Raw genomic sequence first — 22,500 nt, forward strand, 5'->3', positions numbered from 1 at the left:
CACTGCAGATCAGTGTGTGTGTCCTGTGATGGGCCGCTTCAGATCAGTGTGTGTGTCCTGTGATGGGCCACTGCAGATCAGTGTGTGTGTCCTGTGATGGGCCGCTCAGCTCAGATCAGTGTGTGTGTCCTGTGATGGGCCGCTCAGATCAGTGTGTGTGTCCTGTGATGGGCCACTGCAGATCAGTGTGTCTGTCCTGTGATGGGCCGCTTCAGATCAGTGTGTGTGTCCTGTGATGGGCCGCTGCAAATCAGTGTGTGTGTCCTGTGATGGGCCGCTTCAGAACAGTGTGTGTGTCCTGTGATGGGCCGCTGCAGATCAGTGTGTGTGTCCTGTGATGGGCCGCTGCAGATCAGTGTGTGTGTCCTGTGATCGGCCGCTGCAGATAAGTGTGTGTGTCCTGTGATGGGCCGCTGCAGATCAGTGTGTGTCCTGTGATCGGCCGCTGCAGATCAGTGTGTGTGTCCTGTGATGGGCCGCTGCAGATCAGTGTGTGTGTCCTGTGATGGACAACTGCAGATCAGTGTGTGTGTCCTGTGATGGGCCTCTCAGATCAGTGTGTGTGTCCTGTGATGGGCCGCTCAGATCAGTGTGTGTGTCCTGTAATGGGCCGCTCAGATCAGTGTGTGTGTCCTGTGATGGGCCGCTGCAGATCAGTGTGTGTGTCCTGTGATGGGCCGCTGCAGATCAGTGTGTGTGTCCTGTGATTGGCCGCTGCAGATCAGTGTGTGTGTTCTGTGATGGGCCGCTCAGATCAGTGTGTGTGTCCTGTGATGGGCCGCTCAGATCAGTGTGTGTGTCCTGTGATCGGCCGCTGCAGATCAGTGTGTGTGTCCTGTGATGGGCCACTCAGATCAGTGTGTGTGTCCTGTGATGGGCCGCTGCAGATCAGTGTGTGTGTCCTGTGATGGGCCGCTCAGATCAGTGTGTGTGTCCTGTGATGGGCCTCTCAGATCAGTGTGTGTGTCCTGTGATCGGCCGCTGCAGATCAGTGTGTGTGTCCTGTGATGGGCCGCTGCAGATCAGTGTGTGTGTCCTGTGATGGGCCACTCAGATCAGTGTGTGTGTCCTGTGATGGGCCGCTCAGGTCAGTGTGTGTGTCCTGTGATGGGCCACTGCAGATCAGTGTGTGTGTCCTGTGATGGGCCACTGCAGATCAGTGTGTGTGTCCTGTGATGGGCCGCTCAGATCAGTGTGTGTGTCCTGTGATGGGCCGCTCAGATCAGTGTGTGTGTCCTGTGATGGGCCGCTCATATCAGTGTGTGTGTCCTGTGATGGACAACTGCAGATCAGTGTGTGTGTCCTGTGATGGGCCGCTCATATCAGTGTGTGTGTGTGTCCTGTGATGGGCTGCTCAGGTCAGTGTGTGTGTCCTGTGATGGGCCGCTGCAGATCAGTGTGTGTATCCTGTGATGGGCCGCTGCAGATCAGTGTGTGTGTCCTGTGATGGGCCGCTCAGATCAGTGTGTGTGTGTCCTGTGATGGGCCGCTCAGATTAGTGTGTGTGTCCTGTGATGGGCCGCTCAGGTCAGTGTGTGTGTGTCCTGTGATGGGCCACTCAGATCAGTGTGTGTGTCCTGTGATGGGCCGCTCAGGTCAGTGTGTGTGTCCTGTGATGGGCCGCTTCAGATCAGTGTGTGTGTTCTGTGATGGGCCGCTTCAGATCAGTGTGTGTGTTCTGTGATGGGCCGCTTCAGATCAGTGTGTGTGTCCTGTTATGGGCCGCTTCAGATCAGTGTGTGTGTTCTGTGATGGGCCGCTGCAGATCAGTGTGTGTGTCCTGTGATGGGCCGCTGCAGATCAGTGTGTGTGTCCTGTGATCGGCCGCTGCAGATAAGTGTGTGTGTCCTGTGATGGGCCGCTGCAGATCAGTGTGTGTCCTGTGATCGGCCGCTGCAGATCAGTGTGTGTGTCCTGTGATGGGCCGCTGCAGATCAGTGTGTGTGTCCTGTGATGGGCCGCTCAGGTCAGTGTGTGTGTCCTGTGATGGACAACTGCAGATCAGTGTGTGTGTCCTGTGATGGGCCTCTCAGATCAGTGTGTGTGTCCTGTGATGGGCCGCTCAGATCAGTGTGTGTGTCCTGTAATGGGCCGCTCAGATCAGTGTGTGTGTCCTGTGATGGGCCGCTGCAGATCAGTGTGTGTGTCCTGTGATGGGCCGCTGCAGATCAGTGTGTGTGTCCTGTGATTGGCCGCTGCAGATCAGTGTGTGTGTTCTGTGATGGGCCGCTCAGATCAGTGTGTGTGTCCTGTGATGGGCCGCTCAGATCAGTGTGTGTGTCCTGTGATCGGCCGCTGCAGATCAGTGTGTGTGTCCTGTGATGGGCCACTCAGATCAGTGTGTGTGTCCTGTGATGGGCCGCTGCAGATCAGTGTGTGTGTCCTGTGATGGGCCGCTCAGATCAGTGTGTGTGTCCTGTGATGGGCCTCTCAGATCAGTGTGTGTGTCCTGTGATCGGCCGCTGCAGATCAGTGTGTGTGTCCTGTGATGGGCCGCTGCAGATCAGTGTGTGTGTCCTGTGATGGGCCACTCAGATCAGTGTGTGTGTCCTGTGATGGGCCGCTCAGGTCAGTGTGTGTGTCCTGTGATGGGCCACTGCAGATCAGTGTGTGTGTCCTGTGATGGGCCACTGCAGATCAGTGTGTGTGTCCTGTGATGGGCCGCTCAGATCAGTGTGTGTGTCCTGTGATGGGCCGCTCAGATCAGTGTGTGTGTCCTGTGATGGGCCGCTCATATCAGTGTGTGTGTCCTGTGATGGACAACTGCAGATCAGTGTGTGTGTCCTGTGATGGGCCGCTCATATCAGTGTGTGTGTGTGTCTTGTGATGGGCTGCTCAGGTCAGTGTGTGTGTCCTGTGATGGGCCGCTGCAGATCAGTGTGTGTATCCTGTGATGGGCCGCTGCAGATCAGTGTGTGTGTCCTGTGATGGGCCGCTCAGATCAGTGTGTGTGTGTCCTGTGATGGGCCGCTCAGATTAGTGTGTGTGTCCTGTGATGGGCCGCTCAGGTCAGTGTGTGTGTGTCCTGTGATGGGCCACTCAGATCAGTGTGTGTGTCCTGTGATGGGCCGCTCAGGTCAGTGTGTGTGTCCTGTGATGGGCCGCTTCAGATCAGTGTGTGTGTTCTGTGATGGGCCGCTTCAGATCAGTGTGTGTGTTCTGTGATGGGCCGCTTCAGATCAGTGTGTGTGTCCTGTTATGGGCCGCTTCAGATCAGTGTGTGTGTTCTGTGATGGGCCGCTTCAGATCAGTGTGTGTGTTCTGTGATGGGCCGCTCAGGTCAGTGTGTGTGTCCTGTGATGGGCCGCTTCAGATCAGTGTGTTTGTTCTGTGATGGGCCGCTTCAGATCAGTGTGTGTGTCCTGTGATGGGCCACTTCAGATCAGTGTGTGTGTCCTGTGATGGGCCGCTCAGGTCAGTGTGTGTGTCCTGTGATGGGCCGCTCAGGTCAGTGTGTGTGTCCTGTGATGGGCCGCTCAGGTCAGTGTGTGTGTTCTGTGATGGGCCGCTTCAGATCAGTGTGTGTGTCCTGTGATGGGCCACTTCAGATCAGTGTGTGTGTCCTGTGATGGGCCGCTTCAGATCAGTGTGTGTGTTCTGTGATGGGCCGCTCAGATCAGTGTGTGTGTCCTGTGATGGGCCGCTTCAGATCAGTGTGTGTGTTCTGTGATGGGCCGCTCAGGTCAGTGTGTGTGTCCTGTGATGGGCCGCTCAGGTCAGTGTGTGTGTCCTGTGATGGGCCGCTCAGGTCAGTGTGTGTGTTCTGTGATGGGCCGCTCAGGTCAGTGTGTGTGTTCTGTGATGGGCGGCTGCAGATCAGTGTGTGTGTGTCCTGTGATGGGCCGCTTCAGATCAGTGTGTGTGTCCTGTGATGGGCCGCTCAGGTCAGTGTGTGTGTCCTGTGATGGGCCGCTCAGGTCAGTGTGTGTGTCCTGTGATGGGCCGCTCAGGTCAGTGTGTGTGTTCTGTGATGGGCCGCTCAGGTCAGTGTGTGTGTTCTGTGATGGGCCGCTGCAGATCAGTGTGTGTGTCCTGTGATGGGCCGCTTCAGATCAGTGTGTGTGTCCTGTGATGGGCCGCTGCAGATCAGTGTGTGTGTCCTGTGATGGGCTGCTGCAGATCAGTGTGTGTGTCCTGTGATTGGCCGCTGCAGATCAGTGTGTGTGTCCTGTGATGGGCCGCTGCAGATCAGTGTGTGTGTTCTGTGATGGGCCGCTCAGATCAGTGTGTGTGTCCTGTGATGGGCCGCTCAGGTCAGTGTGTGTGTTCTGTGATGGGCCGCTTCAGATCAGTGTGTGTGTTCTGTGATGGGCCGCTTCAGATCAGTGTGTGTGTCCTGTGATGGGCCGCTTCAGATCAGTGTGTGTGTCCTGTGATGGGCCGCTCAGGTCAGTGTGTGTGTCCTGTGATGGGCCGCTTCAGATCAGTGTGTGTGTCCTGTGATGGGCCGCTTCAGATCAGTGTGTGTGTCCTGTGATGGGCCGCTCAGGTCAGTGTGTGTGTCCTGTGATGGGCCGCTTCAGATCAGTGTGTGTGTTCTGTGATGGGCCGCTCAGATCAGTGTGTGTGTCCTGTGATGGGCCGCTGCAGATCAGTGTGTGTGTCCTGTGATGGGCTGCTGCAGATCAGTGTGTGTGTCCTGTGATTGGCCGCTGCAGATCAGTGTGTGTGTCCTGTGATGGGCCGCTGCAGATCAGTGTGTGTGTTCTGTGATGGGCCGCTCAGATCAGTGTGTGTGTCCTGTGATGGGCCGCTCAGGTCAGTGTGTGTGTTCTGTGATGGGCCGCTTCAGATCAGTGTGTGTGTTCTGTGATGGGCCGCTTCAGATCAGTGTGTGTGTCCTGTGATGGGCCGCTTCAGATCAGTGTGTGTGTCCTGTGATGGGCCGCTCAGGTCAGTGTGTGTGTCCTGTGATGGGCCGCTTCAGATCAGTGTGTGTGTCCTGTGATGGGCCGCTTCAGATCAGTGTGTGTGTCCTGTGATGGGCCGCTCAGGTCAGTGTGTGTGTCCTGTGATGGGCCGCTTCAGATCAGTGTGTGTGTTCTGTGATGGGCCGCTCAGATCAGTGTGTGTGTCCTGTGATGGGCCGCTTCAGATCAATGTGTGTGTTCTGTGATGGGCCGCTGTAGATCAGTGTGTGTGTCCTGTGATGGGCCGCTTCAGATCAGTGTGTGTGTTCTGTGATGGGCCACTTCAGATCAGTGTGTGTGTCCTGTGATGGGCCGCTTCAGATCAGTGTGTGTGTCCTGTGATGGGCCGCTCAGATCAGTGTGTGTGTCCTGTGATGGGCCGCTTCAGATCAGTGTGTGTGTTCTGTGATGGGCCGCTCAGATCAGTGTGTGTGTTCTGTGATGGGCCGCTTCAGATCAGTGTGTGTGTTCTGTGATGGGCCGCTTCAGATCAGTGTGTGTGTTCTGTGATGGGCCGCTTCAGATCAGTGTGTGTGTCCTGTGATGGGCCGCTTCAGATCAGTGTGTGTGTTCTGTGATGGGCCGCTTCAGATCAGTGTGTGTGTCCTGTGATGGGCCGCTTCAGATCAGTGTGTGTGTTCTGTGATGGGCCGCTTCAGATCAGTGTGTGTGTCCTGTGATGGGCCGCTTCAGATCAGTGTGTGTGTCCTATGATGGGCCGCTCAGATCAGTGTGTGTGTTCTGTGATGGGCCGCTTCAGATCAGTGTGTGTGTTCTGTGATGGGCCGCTTCAGATCAGTGTGTGTGTTCTGTGATGGGCCGCTTCAGATCAGTGTGTGTGTTCTGTGATGGGCCGCTTCAGATCAGTGTGTGTGTCCTGTGATGGGCCGCTTCAGATCAGTGTGTGTGTTCTGTGATGGGCCACTTCAGATCAGTGTGTGTGTTCTGTGATGGGCCGCTTCAGATCAGTGTGTGTGTTCTGTGATGGGCCGCTTCAGATCAGTGTGTGTGTCCTGTGATGGGCCGCTTCAGATCAGTGTGTGTGTTCTGTGATGGGCCGCTCAGATCAGTGTGTGTGTCCTGTGATGGGCCGCTTCAGATCAGTGTGTGTGTTCTGTGATGGGCCGCTCAGATCAGTGTGTGTGTCCTGTGATGGGCCGCTTCAGATCAGTGTGTGTGTTCTGTGATGGGCCGCTTCAGATCAGTGTGTGTGTTCTGTGATGGGCCGCTTCAGATCAGTGTGTGTGTCCTGTGATGGGCCGCTTCAGATCAGTGTGTGTGTTCTGTGATGGGCCGCTTCAGATCAGTGTGTGTGTCCTGTGATGGGCCGCTTCAGATCAGTGTGTGTGTTCTGTGATGGGCCACTTCAGATCAGTGTGTGTGTCCTGTGATGGGCCGCTTCAGATCAGTGTGTGTGTCCTGTGATGGGCCGCTCAGATCAGTGTGTGTGTCCTGTGATGGGCCGCTTCAGATCAGTGTGTGTGTCCTGTGATGGGCCGCTCAGATCAGTGTGTGTGTTCTGTGATGGGCCGCTTCAGATCAGTGTGTGTGTTCTGTGATGGGCCGCTTCAGATCAGTGTGTGTGTTCTGTGATGGGCCGCTTCAGATCAGTGTGTGTGTCCTGTGATGGGCCGCTTCAGATCAGTGTGTGTGTTCTGTGATGGGCCGCTTCAGATCAGTGTGTGTGTCCTGTGATGGGCCGCTTCAGATCAGTGTGTGTGTTCTGTGATGGGCCGCTTCAGATCAGTGTGTGTGTCCTGTGATGGGCCGCTTCAGATCAGTGTGTGTGTCCTATGATGGGCCGCTCAGATCAGTGTGTGTGTTCTGTGATGGGCCGCTTCAGATCAGTGTGTGTGTTCTGTGATGGGCCGCTTCAGATCAGTGTGTGTGTTCTGTGATGGGCCGCTTCAGATCAGTGTGTGTGTTCTGTGATGGGCCGCTTCAGATCAGTGTGTGTGTTCTGTGATGGGCCACTTCAGATCAGTGTGTGTGTTCTGTGATGGGCCGCTTCAGATCAGTGTGTGTGTTCTGTGATGGGCCGCTTCAGATCAGTGTGTGTGTCCTGTGATGGGCCGCTTCAGATCAGTGTGTGTGTTCTGTGATGGGCCGCTCAGATCAGTGTGTGTGTCCTGTGATGGGCCGCTTCAGATCAGTGTGTGTGTTCTGTGATGGGCCGCTCAGATCAGTGTGTGTGTCCTGTGATGGGCCGCTTCAGATCAGTGTGTGTGTTCTGTGATGGGCCGCTTCAGATCAGTGTGTGTGTTCTGTGATGGGCCGCTTCAGATCAGTGTGTGTGTCCTGTGATGGGCCGCTTCAGATCAGTGTGTGTGTTCTGTGATGGGCCGCTTCAGATCAGTGTGTGTGTCCTGTGATGGCCCGCTCAGATCAGTGTGTGTGTTCTGTGATGGGCCGCTTCAGATCAGTGTGTGTGTTCTGTGATGGGCCGCTTCAGATCAGTGTGTGTGTTCTGTGATGGGCCGCTTCAGATCAGTGTGTGTGTCCTGTGATGGGCCGCTTCAGATCAGTGTGTGTGTTCTGTGATGGGCCGCTCAGATCAGTGTGTGTGTTCTGTGATGGGCCGCTCAGATCAGTGTGTGTGTTCTGTGATGGGCCGCTCAGATCAGTGTGTGTGTCCTGTGATGGGCCGCTCAGATCAGTGTGTGTGTCCTGTGATGGGCCACTTCAGATCAGTGTGTGTGTCCTGTGATGGGCCGCTCAGGTCAGTGTGTGTGTCCTGTGTTGGGCCACTTCAGGTCAGTGTGTGTGTCCTGTGATGGGCCGCTTCAGATCAGTGTGTGTGTTCTGTGATGGGCCGCTCAGATCAGTGTGTGTGTCCTGTGATGGGCCGCTTCAGATCAGTGTGTGTGTCCTGTGATGGGCCGCTTCAGATCAGTGTGTGTGTCCAGTGTGTGTGTTCTGTGATGGGCCGCTCAGATCAGTGTGTGTGTCCTGTGATGGGCCGCTCAGGTCAGTGTGTGTGTTCTGTGATGGGCCGCTTCAGATCAGTGTGTGTGTTCTGTGATGAGCTGCTTCAGATCAGTGTGTGTGTCCTGTGATGGGCCGCTTCAGATCAGTGTGTGTGTCCTGTGATGGGCCGCTTCAGATCAGTGTGTGTGTCCTGTGATGGGCCGCTCAGGTCAGTGTGTGTGTCCTGTGATGGGCCGCTTCAGATCAGTGTGTGTGTCCTGTGATGGGCCGCTTCAGATCAGTGTGTGTGTCCTGTGATGGGCCGCTCAGATCAGTGTGTGTGTCCTGTGATGGGCCGCTTCAGATCAATGTGTGTGTTCTGTGATGGGCCGCTGTAGATCAGTGTGTGTGTCCTGTGATGGGCCGCTTCAGATCAGTGTGTGTGTCCTGTGATGGGCCGCTTCAGATCAGTGTGTGTGTTCTGTGATGGGCCGCTGTAGATCAGTGTGTGTGTTCTGTGATGGGCCGCTGTAGATCAGTGTGTGTGTTCTGTGATGGGCCGCTGTAGATCAGTGTGTGTGTCCTGTGATGGGCCGCTGTAGATCAGTGTGTGTGTCCTGTGATGGGCCGCTCAGATCAGTGTGTGTGTCCTGTGATGGGCCGCTCAGGTCAGTGTGTGTGTTCTGTGATGGGCCGCTTCAGATCAGTGTGTGTGTTCTGTGATGGGCCGCTTCAGATCAGTGTGTGTGTCCTGTGATGGGCCGCTTCAGGTCAGTGTGTGTGTTCTGTGATGGGCCGCTTCAGATCAGTGTGTGTGTTCTGTGATGGGCCGCTTCAGATCAGTGTGTGTGTCCTGTGATGGGCCGCTTCAGATCAGTGTGTGTGTCCTGTGATGGGCCGCTCAGATCAGTGTGTGTGTTCTGTGATGGGCCGCTCAGATCAGTGTGTGTGTTCTGTGATGGGCCACTCAGGTCAGTGTGTGTGTTCTGTGATGGGCCGCTTCAGATCAGTGTGTGTGTTCTGTGATGGGCCGCTTCAGATCAGTGTGTGTGTTCTGTGATGGGCCGCTTCAGATCAGTGTGTGTGTCCTGTGATGGGCCGCTTCAGATCAGTGTGTGTGTTCTGTGATGGGCCGCTTCAGATCAGTGTGTGTGTCCTGTGATGGGCCGCTTCAGATCAGTGTGTGTGTCCTATGATGGGCCGCTCAGATCAGTGTGTGTGTTCTGTGATGGGCCGCTTCAGATCAGTGTGTGTGTTCTGTGATGGGCCGCTTCAGATCAGTGTGTGTGTTCTGTGATGGGCCGCTTCAGATCAGTGTGTGTGTTCTGTGATGGGCCGCTTCAGATCAGTGTGTGTGTTCTGTGATGGGCCACTCAGATCAGTGTGTGTGTTCTGTGATGGGCCGCTCAGATCAGTGTGTGTGTTCTGTGATGGGCCACTCAGATCAGTGTGTGTGTTCTGTGATGGGCCGCTCAGATCAGTGTGTGTGTTCTGTGATGGGCCACTCAGATCAGTGTGTGTGTCCTATGATGGGCCGCTCAGATCAGTGTGTGTGTTCTGTGATGGGCCGCTTCAGATCAGTGTGTGTGTTCTGTGATGGGCCGCTTCAGATCAGTGTGTGTGTTCTGTGATGGGCCGCTCAGATCAGTGTGTGTGTCCTGTGATGGGCCGCTTCAGATCAGTGTGTGTGTCCTGTGATGGGCCGCTTCAGATCAGTGTGTGTGTTCTGTGATGGGCCGCTCAGATCAGTGTGTGTGTTCTGTGATGGGCCGCTTCAGATCAGTGTGTGTGTTCTGTGATGGGCCGCTTCAGATCAGTGTGTGTGTCCTGTGATGGGCCGCTTCAGATCAGTGTGTGTGTCCTATGATGGGCCGCTCAGATCAGTGTGTGTGTTCTGTGATGGGCCGCTTCAGATCAGTGTGTGTGTTCTGTGATGGGCCGCTTCAGATCAGTGTGTGTGTTCTGTGATGGGCCGCTTCAGATCAGTGTGTGTGTTCTGTGATGGGCCACTCAGATCAGTGTGTGTGTTCTGTGATGGGCCGCTTCAGATCAGTGTGTGTGTTCTGTGATGGGCCGCTCAGATCAGTGTGTGTGTTCTGTGATGGGCCGCTCAGATCAGTGTGTGTGTTCTGTGATGGGCCACTCAGATCAGTGTGTGTGTCCTATGATGGGCCGCTCAGATCAGTGTGTGTGTTCTGTGATGGGCCGCTTCAGATCAGTGTGTGTGTTCTGTGATGGGCCGCTTCAGATCAGTGTGTGTGTTCTGTGATGGGCCGCTCAGATCAGTGTGTGTGTCCTGTGATGGGCCGCTTCAGATCAGTGTGTGTGTCCTGTGATGGGCCGCTTCAGATCAGTGTGTGTGTTCTGTGATGGGCCGCTCAGATCAGTGTGTGTGTTCTGTGATGGGCCGCTTCAGATCAGTGTGTGTGTCCTGTGATGGGCCGCTTCAGATCAGTGTGTGTGTTCTGTGATGGGCCGCTTCAGATCAGTGTGTGTGTCCTGTGATGGGCCGCTTCAGATCAGTGTGTGTGTCCTGTGATGGGCCGCTTCAGATCAGTGTGTGTGTCCTGTGATGGGCCGCTTCAGATCAGTGTGTGTGTTCTGTGATGGGCCGCTTCAGATCAGTGTGTGTGTTCTGTGATGGGCCGCTTCAGATCAGTGTGTGTGTCCTGTGATGGGCCGCTTCAGATCAGTGTGTGTGTCCTGTGATGGGCCGCTCAGATCAGTGTGTGTGTCCTGTGATGGGCCGCTTCAGATCAGTGTGTGTGTCCTGTGATGGGCCGCTTCAGATCAGTGTGTGTGTTCTGTGATGGGCCGCTCAGATCAGTGTGTGTGTCCTGTGATGGGCCGCTTCAGATCAGTGTGTGTGTCCTGTGATGGGCCGCTTCAGATCAGTGTGTGTGTCCTGTGATGGGCCGCTTCAGATCAGTGTGTGTGTCCTGTGATGGGCCGCTCAGATCAGTGTGTGTGTTCTGTGATGGGCCGCTTCAGATCAGTGTGTGTGTCCTGTGTGTGTCCAGTGTGTGTCCAGTGTGTGTGTGTCCAGTGTGTGCTCAGTGTGTGTGTGTCCAGTGTGTGCTCAGTGTGTGTATGTCCAGTGTGTGTCCAGTGTGTGTGTGTCCAGTGTGTGTCCAGTGTGTGCTCAGTGTGTGTGTGTCCAGTGTGTGTCCAGTGTGTGTGTGTCCAGTGTGTGCTCAGTGTGTGTCCAGTGTGTGCTCAGTGTGTGTGTGTCCAGTGTGTGTCCAGTGTGTGCTCAGTGTGTGTGTGTCCAGTGTGTGTCCAGTGTGTGTGTGTCCAGTGTGTGCTCAGTGTGTGTCCAGTGTGTGTGTGCTCAGTGTGTGTGTGTCCAGTGTGTGTCCAGTGTGTGCTCAGTACTGCTGAATGGCAGATATTGTGAGCTGGTAAAGACGGGCTGGTGAAGCTCGTGATTAATGAATGGAAGCTGTAGGGAGTGCGGCGTCATGCTCTTCTGGATATCTGCTGCTGTGCCTGTTTAAAAGTGCATTAGAGTGACTAGTTTAACATCATTAACATCTGTCACAGCGCTCCGAGTGAAGGCCCGTCCCAATCCCTGCATCTCGCACTGCTTTACTCTCACTCACTCTACGGTGAGAACACTTCACAATAATATTCACTAATAACAGAAAAATAACACATTTAGATATGTTTTGTAACATTTTAAATGTCACTTTTTGCATGTTAAAAGATCAATACGACCACGTGTTGTGTCAATCACGTTTACGCACTGCCTCCGAAACGCTCGTCCGTCATTACAAAATTCAATTTCCTGCATTTGGAGAGTGAGGTTAGGGATGGCGAATACGGGAATGTCAGTCTCAGATCTGAGCGCCTTAAAGCGATAGTTCACCCAAACATGAAGATTAGCCCATAATTTACTCTCCCTCAAGTCATCCGAGGTGTGTGTGACATTCTTCTTTCAGACGAATAAAATCTGAGTTATATTACAAAAGTCCAGCCTAATCCAAGCTTTAGAATTGGATTCATAGTTGCTCTGTTTTTGAAGTCCATAAAAGTGCATCTGTGCGTCATATAACTGCTCCAGCGGCTCTGGGGTGTTAATAAAGGCCTTCTGAAGCGAATCAACGCGTTTGTGTAAGAAAAATATCCATATTTAAAACTTTATCAAGTAAACTTTCGGCCTCCGCCTTCCCTGTTCAGTTTCTGGAAGTGTGTAAAGTTCCCCTGCGGATGGAAAGACTAACGCTCAGCTCCGCTCGTCATGACGACACACACACATCTGGAGTTTCACTTTCAACATTCAACACTTTTCCACAGAAGGCCGAAAGTTTACTTGATAAAGTTTTAAATATGGATATTTTTCTTACACAAACGCGTTGATTCGCTTCAGAAGGCCTTTATTAACACCCCAGAGCCGCTGGAGCAGTTATATGATGCACAGATGCACTTTTTATGGACTTCAAAAACAGAGCAACTATTACTGCTATTATAAAGCTTGGATTAGCCTGGACTTTTGTAATATAACTCAGATTTTATTCATCTGAAAGAAGAATGTCATACACACCTCGGATGACTTGAGGGAGAGGAAATTATGGGCTGATTTTAATTTTAGGGTGAACTATCGCTTTAACTCTTGGTGTGTTTGTTCCGGCTGAATCTGAGGAAGATGAACCGTGATGCTTCTGTTCCTCTTCACTCCCAGCATCAGCTCAGAAGATGAACAGCAGAAGCTCGTCTGATGAACTCTGCACTGGCGACTGATTAAACCTGACAGAGTAAGAGTTAAGGACCGCTTATGAGGAGACGTGTCCCGCATCGCCGCGGGTCCAGAGCATCCACAGCGGCGCTGATGAGAGCCAGAGCTCTAATTAATAAGAGCCTCGTCCAGTTCACTGATCCTGCTTTAATCTGGGGACCAATTAGTTGTTTTTGAGACGGCGGTGAGTTGAAGTCTGTCTGCGGGCCGGAGGTCTCCTCGTCACACTCCAGCGTCCCGCCGCTCTGCAGCTCTTCATCGTGCCAAACGCAATTACAACCGGAAATTGTATCTTTTATTTCTGAACCAGAGTTTGTCTGCTTTATGAAATCATAAGAACCAACATGCGCGTCACTAGGTCCTTTTTAGGGGGGCTTCAAAAGCCCCTAAACTTCTGTCCAGTTCCCCTAAAAAATGTGTGATTAACCTTTCAAACATATGAAACTGGCTTCGGCTTCGGCTTCGTCCCGTGTTTTAATCAGCTGTTCTTCAATCCGTCAGAAGCAGAGGTGTGTGTGTTGATCTGAGCTCTCATTGGTCTGTCACCGCTCATCAATGTCAACATATTTGAGAGAACCAATCAGATCAGAGTAGGCGGGCTTTATGTTCACAGAAGCTGCTGAGGCTGAGCGAATCTGAGCAGCGACTCAACGTCAAGTGAGAGATATGAAGATAAACTAAACATTTCATATCTGAGCTGCTTCTGTAAGTCAGAAATGTTCAACAAATGACAAAAATATTCAGGAAAATTAATGAACTTTTGTCTAATTTCGCCATTTTAGACCTATGTAATGTCATTTATAATATAATTAACAAACAAGAAATATTAACAAAGCCATTTTCTTCAGATTAGGCATAAGATTAATAGTAATGAATGTGTGCATATTGTAAATTAATATAATTCCATTTGTAGCATTCAGTAAATAATAAAGCTCAGCTTTTTTTCAGCCTGTATTGGGTATAAGATTAGTAATGAATGTGTGCATATTGTGAATTAATTTAATACATTTAGTTACCTAGCTTTCCTGGTAGCTTTCAGTAAATGAACATGTCTATGAAAATGATTCATAAAACATATAAATATCAGTTAAACGTGTTTACTGTCCTCACTGACGAAAATGGAGAATCTTCATCAGTCAAATCTGCCACTGACATGGTTTTCAAGCTATTGTTATATAATTTTCAGAACATCTGCACATGTGTAGATCATAGAAATCAAAATGTTCTCGGGGGAGCATGTCCTCAAACACCCCTAACTACCTCACGTTTGGGACTCAGTGATTATAATCATGTCTACATTGTATGATTAAGGGATGTACAATATGGTCATGCAGAAAAAGGCATTAATATTTGCTTTCTAAGTAATAATAAATAGCCGATATCCCAATATGCATACTAATAAGCTACTAGTTAATAGTGAGAATTGGACCCTAAACTGGGGCTGAGCCGCCCTAAAATGAACATCCTAGAATCGCCCCTGAGAACCGATACTAGCTTTAAAAGCCGATGATCCCTGAGAGTTGTGTTATCTGGAGACTCGCTGACAGTGTGGACGCTTTTAGAAGTCATAAGCTGAGCATCATTTTTAATATCCACCCCGGTTGGTGATGAAATTTACTTTGTATGAATCAGACCCCGCAAATGTTGTTGATTTGGCCTTTTGAAAGCGAAGCGGCAAACGACGCCAGAGCCTACAGCCGATGAATCGCCCGCTCTCCATCTAATATAACCCGACAACAACAACACCCGTCCCGTCTGCATAGTAATGACCAGATGGCCGAGCAATGATTCAGGCGTTTGACATTTCTCTTGCGTTTCCTCCAGAGAATGAAATGTCTCCACATCCTCAAAAGGGGAGGCTGTTGGGATCGGGGAACTGTGGGTTTGATCTTCCAGCGTCAGATTAGAGCAGAAGAACACGCCGTTCAAAAGAGCTTCGTGTGTTTGAAAGAGTCTCTTCTGCTCATGAATCCAGTGAACTGTGACATATTCCTGCAGTTCTGCTGTTCTCTATGTGGATATACAGTAAAGTGACATTTATTCCTGTGATCAAAGCATTCAGTGTAATGATCCTTCTCATATGAGGATCTGATGACCAACACACATTTATGACCCTGGACCACAAAACTACATCCAAGCTAAATCATCTTTCCATTGATGTGTGGTTTCTCCTTTAAAGTTGTCCAAACGAAGTCCTTAGCAATGCATATCACTACTAATAATACATTTTTGATATATTTACGGTAGAAATATCTTCATGGAACATGATCGTAATATCCTGATGATTTTTGCCATAAAAGAAAAATGGATCATTTTGACCCAATTTTGATTCTTTGATGACTATAAAGTCTAGGAGAACAGCATTTATCTGAAGCGTTTGCAACATCCTACTAGCGTTCAAAAGTTTTCTAAAGTTCTTTTGAACTTTATATTCATCACCGAATCCTGAAAAAGTGTGTGTTCAACACTGAACATAACCATAAATGTGTGTTGATCATCAGGGCCCGTATTTATCAAGCTTCTCAAAGTGCCATTTTAGTCTTAAAGGGCCATTTCAGCGCTGGGAAGATGAGTGTGTATTTAAACTGGGTCATTTATGCAGTAGAAATGTGAATTTGTATTTTATTTGGTGCCTTCTAGACTGAGAAAAGACAGAAAATGTGTTTTTGTCTCATGTGGATGAAAGACAACGACTCCCAGAATGCACTTGCTTCGCTGCCCTACGAGGCCACGCCCAAAGCCACGCCTACTGGTTATCACTTGCCCACTGCGACTCCGCCCCCAAGGTCGTTTTGATATTCATTTACACTTCACTTAAAGTATGATTGAGATGCTTGATAACTAACTTTTAAGCGCAGCTTTGAGTCTCTTACTCACCTCTTAACTGTCACAGGTGGGACGCCTGGCGCTCTTTTATTTGATCACCTTTTTTCATATCATATATTTAAGTAATTATCATAAATTAGGTATCATTTGAAAGCTTACAAACTCAAAATTCATCATGTGAAAACCGTTTTGAAATCGGACATTGTGTTATCATGGAAACGTTACTCTAAATTATTAGTGGGCGGTGTCATGTTTCATTTTACAACAATTATTTTAACTACTTTATAATCAAAATCTTTCCCAATCTTAACAAAACACATATCGTCGGAAAGGTCTGAGTCTCAAGGTTTCATATTTGGTGACTGTGTTGTGATGGAAGTGATATTTGGACAGATATTTACAGGAAAATGCATCAAAAAACAATCAATGTAATTTGAATGACGCCCGGTGGATATTTTTGGTACAGCGCCCTAAACAACATCTCATGGGGACTTTAATTTTTGTGACATCAACTTCAAATTTGGAAAATAAATTGGTTATACAGATGGCTTTGATTTTATAGTAATTTTAGAGTAAAACATTTTTTTGTAAAAAATATATTTTATATGAAATAAAAAATATTTAGTACAGTATTTTTAATTATTTAATTAATTGTATTTTTAATTTACAGTAAATTTAAACTTCCATAACTTTTTCATACGTTCATATTTTGAATTCCCTTCACTTCAGCAATAATCTGCAGAGTGTCTTCTTTAAAACGAGACCAAACTTTGGTCATGTGACACTGAAGACTGGAGTAATGATGATTTGATCACAGGAATAAATGACACTTCACTATATATTCACTTAGAGAACAGCTGATCTCATCGCCTTCTGAACTGCCATCAGGCGGTGAAGCTGAAGTGCTCGAGCGGCCATCTTACTGTCCCCTACCAGCAGAGGGCATCACTAACACACAACCACAACACTGAGCTAATGTCACACCATCTGCAGTATCTGTATTCCCATTTCAAAATTAGTGATCGACCGATATTGATTTTTTAGAACCGATACCGATAATTTTTTGTTTTTGTGTGCCCGATAACTGATATACAGAACCGATATTTATCTACTGTTATTCTTCTGTTTTTGACACGATTACAACACCACTGAACTGAACAAACCATTTTATTAACAATCACTCCCTCCTTGCATAGAAAACAAAACTAATCTTATTTATACACCGATAAATAGAGAGGTCTGAAAGAGCAAAACATAACAAAAGTGCACTGTTGCTAAACTGTTTTTGTTTAAAAAATAAAATCTTCGATTAGGTGGGGGGAAAAAAGGTAAAATAAATAAAGCACATAAAAGTAATTCTAAGCAATTAAAAAACAAAAACAAACCATCTATACAACCTGGGGAAAAAATAGCATTTCTGTTTAATGTAGCGTAATATTCTCAGGTTGTCTTTCTGCCTCATACGCCTGTGTCGTTTGTTTACATAAATGGCTCCGAAATGTAAAACTTAATTTTAAACTACAGTTTTAGTAGATTTATAAACTGTTTAATAGGTTAAAGAGTGAAGAATAATGTTAAATAACTGAATAATATTCTCTGGAATATTGGAATATAACAAAGAAAACATCATGTTTTATTGCATTTCTCAAACGGTATGTTAAGTTATAACAGAATTATTAATGTTTTTGTCGTTCTAGGTTATGAAATATCTGCTGACAAACTGATGTGTATCTCTGCATTTACACAGAACTACTCAAACTGCGATCGTACGCCGAGATAATAAATAATCAATATCCATAGAGTTGTTGACTTCGATGTTTATTGGCGAATTAATGTTTATATAATTAATTACGGTGTTTTAAACAAGCGAATCTTGTTTAAGTTATATATGCGGTGGCCAGACGACTTCAGACGACTTCAGGAGATTAATGATGAGCACAGACAACACAGAGAGAATTAAACTCAGCGCTTTTATTTCCAACATGTGCTCATTCATGGCTGTATTATTTAATTCATGCACAGTTGCGTCTGTATTTGGACAGGACTTATTAGAGAAGAGAGACGAGCTCACAGAGGCATGTAAAGTAATCTGTCAAATCCTGAATAAACTAGCTAGATTTCAGGCATTTATGTAACATCTAATTTGTGTATTAATGACTTATGTTAAATAAAGTTTACTAATTACAGCAAAGCAGGCGAGTGTACTTTACCTGTCTCGCCTCAGATGCGCTGTAATGGCGATCCTGCACGCAATTCCCCAAACGCCCACAAGATGGCGCTGTTTATCGGTAAATCCGATATTACAAAACCGATATCCGATTATGGTAAAATCTCTAAATATCGGGAAAAATATGGGTAAATCGATATATCGGTCGATCACTATTCAAAAAGCGAATAACCGTTTCGCTGCTCAGACGTGTGTGCTGTAGTAATGTACAGAGACGTCAGATATAGAAGCGGCGTCTCCTTAGGCAATGTTTTCTCAGTAAAGTCATTTAATGTCCTGTTCATTCAATAGAGCGCGTGAGCTGACGAGAACATGGCGGCACAGCGGCTTCACTTTTTATGACGTCACAAGCAATCCAGTCATTTATATATACTTGTCATTTTTTTATTTACTTTTTTTTTTACTATTGTTGGTATGTGCTGTTCGTTACCAGTGTTGGTATCTGTAAGATTTCCTTACCATTGTTGGTATCTTATTATTATTGCAATGTAATTATTAAGTTACCAAAGATATAACAGTTACTTATCGTCCTCAAATGTAATGTTATGAAGTAATTGTCTAATGAAAACAAAAAGGAAGCTCATTATCTTATGTTATATGATTTAAGAGAAATGGGGGTGGGATTAAAAACGTTTCTTCTTCCCACTTCTTTTTGGGCAAGCGGGAAAATAACCTTGCACATGACATGCAAGCTTTTTGTTATTGCACTGTGGATTAACCGCACAAATTTACCGCACAAATGCTATTTATGTTTCACTGTATAAAAATGTTTACTTGCCCAAAATAAATCAAAATAAATATACACTGTGTGCAGAATTATTAGGCACGTTGAGTTTCTGATCATATTTTTTTCCAGGCACATTTGACCAATTCCAAACCACAGTTATCCTAATAACTACTATTAATAAATCTTCATGTATTTTACAACACTTCAGCTTGTGATTCTTATTTAGTGGGGTTATTTTTTTAGGATTCTTTACCTAACTGAAGTCTCTGAGATCCTGACACCTTCACTTCTGGAGACTCCAGGTAGGTTCAGCTCTGGAAAATGGTGGCGCTGGAGACTAAAGGGTTCCTGATGGTTTCACCCTTAATTCTTCACCTTAATTCTTCATTCTTTTGCAGTTAACAGGTGTCTTTTCTCCGCCACATGTTTTCATCTGACCCTGCTGACCCAACGAGCATTTCACTGTCCAATGGTCATGCCTTAACTGCAATGTCTAGTATTGCATTAGTATTGCATCCTTCTCATGGGCATTTAATACTTTTTGACTTTTCAGTCTGAGTTAAATCTCTTTTTTGGCTCAATTTATCTGTAAAAGAAAACATGCCTAATAATTCTGCTCACCTGAATATAAGGTGATTTTCATTTCCATCCTTCATGAACAATTATATATCACTTAGGGTGGAGTGGGGGGAAACGCCCCCCTTAAGGAAAATATGACATTACAGTGAAACAAAACATAAATATAACTAGAATAGCCATCCTGGTTTTGAGTGACTATGGCAGGAGTTATTCACCAAATATTAAAATTGCTCAGCCTTCATAATTAATTAGTATTTTGACTGAAAATATGTCTCCCTTTTTTACCAACCAGTTTGTTTCATAGATCAACAGCAAAATGAACAGACTCATTTTTAATCTCTAAAAGTAAAAGGCAAGTCATGTATCAACATGTAAAGGCCTATATATTAATATTTATTTGAGGAATGTCCAACATATCCAGTTTTTTAACATTTAAATGTATACATATAACTAAAGTCATGCAAACAAATATGTTGTAATAAATAAATACATAAATAAATATTAAACTTATAAATGTGTATATTTATGTAGTGAAATATATTCAATAAATGCGTTAAAAGTCACGATGTTTTATCATTGGGTCACCTAACCACCTTCCACCAGTGAGCTAACTGTGCTATCAAGCTAGCCTAATGCTCACTTGAGGTCATTTTTTTTTATTTTGTTTAAATATTTTGATTTTACCACCTAGTTATACTGCATTAAGTGTAAACAAAGGATTTGATAGACAGAAATATGTTATTATAGAAATTATGATTGCCTCTGGGGGGCGTTTTCCCCCACTCTACCCTATTATTAAACACTAAATCAATAGTAGTTATTAGGATTACTGTGGTTTGTTATTGGTCAAATGTGCCTGGGAAAAAAATATGATCAGAAAATCAACGTGCCCTATAATCTGCACACAGTGTAGATGGAACGCCGCAGACGATACACTCACGACGGACAGAGTCCAGCTCTCCTGATTTTGACAAAGGCGGAGCGGAAAGCCACTGGGGTTTGGCATTTAACCACTGACAAAAACGGTTAACATTTAATTGTGAAATGTCACAGTAGTCCAGCGTGTATGAGAACGTGTGTGTCATCTTCACCAGCGCTGACTTCTGCATAACCTTCGGTTTCCGATGCAGGAATAAATAAACATTGTGCGTTTGCTTTTAAAGAGCCGGACACATTCTGATAGAGAGAGTCTCTCCGGGGATAAGATGGAAAGCACTGGATCATTTAGCAAAATCACAGTCATTTCATGGACACTGACCCACACACACTCGCTCCATACTAAACAGCAAGAGCTTTTCAAATGTGCTTTATTCAGATTTTCCTCTCTCACACACACACACCCGCGTTGGCTTCCACATACCCGCTTCAGGACGCCGGCGGGAGGTCTTCCTCTCGGAGCATCATCACGTCGCCCGCAGAGATAAGCACAGATTTTTCTGATGTCTTCTTTAATTAATAAGAAGTAACATCATTCAAAACTGTCTTTATCCCTGCGCTAGCATGTGCGGAGAAGGCCTGAATCCGAAGCAATGGAGGAACAGAGAGTCCGGAGGAACAAAGACACTACAGGGGTGCAGGAGAAGCAGGAGAAGAAGCCAGAGCATCTGATCAAGGACTTACACAGACACACACACACACACACACCACAAACACAGACAGAGGCCGAGGGGAACACACTCAACCACACACAAGCAGCAGCGTTCCTACCATGGTGACTCTGAGAGCGGACCGGCCAGTGCTTCTCCCCTGGAAGACAAAACCAGGCAGAGGAACACAGTGAGAGAGAGCCACACTTCAGCACACACACACACACACACACACACGCGCCAACAATGGCTTTAGTCAATCATCGGCCAGAGCTGCCATTACTGCTGTCAACATCAATAGCAGTCAATAACTTTGTATGCATTCGTGACAAACATCGTTGGCTTTTGTGAGTGAGATGTTTTTATTGTACTCATGAAATCGTTAGATTTCTTCTTATTATTCCGCCATTGAAGTCTACCGTTTGCGGGAAAGTTATGAAATTTGGCATACAGATAGAGGACAGTCTGAAATGTCACCATAGCAAATTTGGAGTCTCTAACTCAATCCCTCTAGCGCCACCATCAGTCCAAAGTTTCACTCATGTTTATGCTGATAACTTTTGAACCCTAAGGGATAGAGACAAAATTATTTTCATTGCACCCTGACGCCATTTTCCGTCATTTTTAATTAACCGGAAAACCTACTTTTGCAAACTCCTCCTAGGCTGTTGCTCCAATTTTCACAAAAATGTAACCAGATCATCTTCAGACGGTGCTGACAAAAAGTTGATTCGTCAAATCGTTTTTGATAAACGCGCAAACAAATTTTATGTAGCGGTTGCGAAAATACACTTAAGGCAATATCTCCGCTACGCTTTATCATATTCAAACCAAACTTGGTACATGTCATTACAAGCATGACTTGAGGCAACCTGCAGCGTTTCGGCGCAGCGCCACCTACTGGTCCGGAGATACGAAAAATTGCTATTTTTACTTATAACTTCTTAACTGTCTGTCCAAGAATGATAAAAGTGGTCTTGTTAGATTCAGGACGTTATGCCGAGTCATCTGATATCAGCCATTTTGGCTGTCGGCCATTTTGAATTATGTGCTAAAATGCTGTTTTTTATGAACTCATGAACGGATTGTTACGAAACTCGGTATGGGTCATCAGCTCAATGCCCTGAAGGAGCCTGAGAAGTTTCAAAACAGCGCCACCTAGTGGAGATTTATCTTTTTTCAAACGCTTATAACTTTAAGTGTGGTTGACTTATTTTCATGGGAGTAACTTTTTTCGTCTCCTGAATCCTTGCCGAGTCCAACGATACCAGACTTGCCAGGTTTCGGCGTATGGTTTGTGCAGCGTTGTAATTTAGCGCTTATAAAGTGTTATCTGATATCTTCAAAACCGCTAGTCCGATCGAGACGAAACCAGCGTCAGAAGTTCAGAAACATAGGTTGATAGCTACTCGCTAATACCCAAATGTCAAAATATTGATAGTAAGAGGGAGTAAAATCCAATCAAAGTCAGGTATCAGTCATTTTATTTAATTGTTTTCATATAAATGTCTATAACTCCAAAACAAAATGAGATATTTTCACCAAAATTGACACACACATGTATGTACTCACTCCGAAGACACATAAAAATTGGTGGCGCTATAATTAAACAAAATATGAAATTGGCTCTATACAACTCATTGTTTTAATGTGGGTTTTTTAATGTGGTGGTTGCGTTCTGTTATCCGCGTGGAATATGACGGATTATACATCAAACCCAAGGCAGTGCTCACGGCCTCTCGGAAGACCTTGAGCTCTTTCAGACGGACAGGAGGAAGGAGATGAAAAGATGCTATGAAGTAGAACAACTTTGATCCATCATCATTGATTACATATCAGCTTTTTTCAGCCATCATCCTCCGTTCCTGGACGGACAGCTGACTTTGACTGACCTTCTGCATTGGTCGTCGCTTCACACACTTCAATAACGCAAGAGAAACTTGTGTATTTTCTTGTCATGTTGATGAGTTTGATGCTCTGTTAGGTGTAAGAGTACAATCTGT

At 46.9% G+C, this 22,500-nt stretch overlaps 2 protein-coding genes across 2 annotated transcripts in view; both read right to left on the reverse strand.

Moving 5' to 3' along the window:
* foxk2a (forkhead box K2a) overlaps positions 1 to 22,500 on the reverse strand; it is a 605,865-nt gene that overhangs the window by 338,826 nt on the left and 244,539 nt on the right. The window lies entirely within an intron of this gene.
* The window catches only part of LOC307143693 (shisa family member 6), a gene marked incomplete at both ends in the record, with an annotated part of 108,707 nt that overhangs the window by 21,886 nt on the left and 64,321 nt on the right, over positions 1 to 22,500 (reverse strand). Inside the window, one exon of the mRNA XM_079845441.1 lies at positions 20,619 to 20,657. Coding sequence (XP_079701567.1) covers positions 20,619 to 20,657 — 39 coding nt within the window. The remainder of the gene's footprint in view (positions 1 to 20,618; positions 20,658 to 22,500) is intronic.

This window comes from Gobio gobio (genome assembly GCF_949357685.1).
Source record: "Gobio gobio genome assembly, chromosome: 20".
Classification (NCBI taxonomy): Eukaryota; Metazoa; Chordata; class Actinopteri; order Cypriniformes; family Gobionidae; genus Gobio; species Gobio gobio.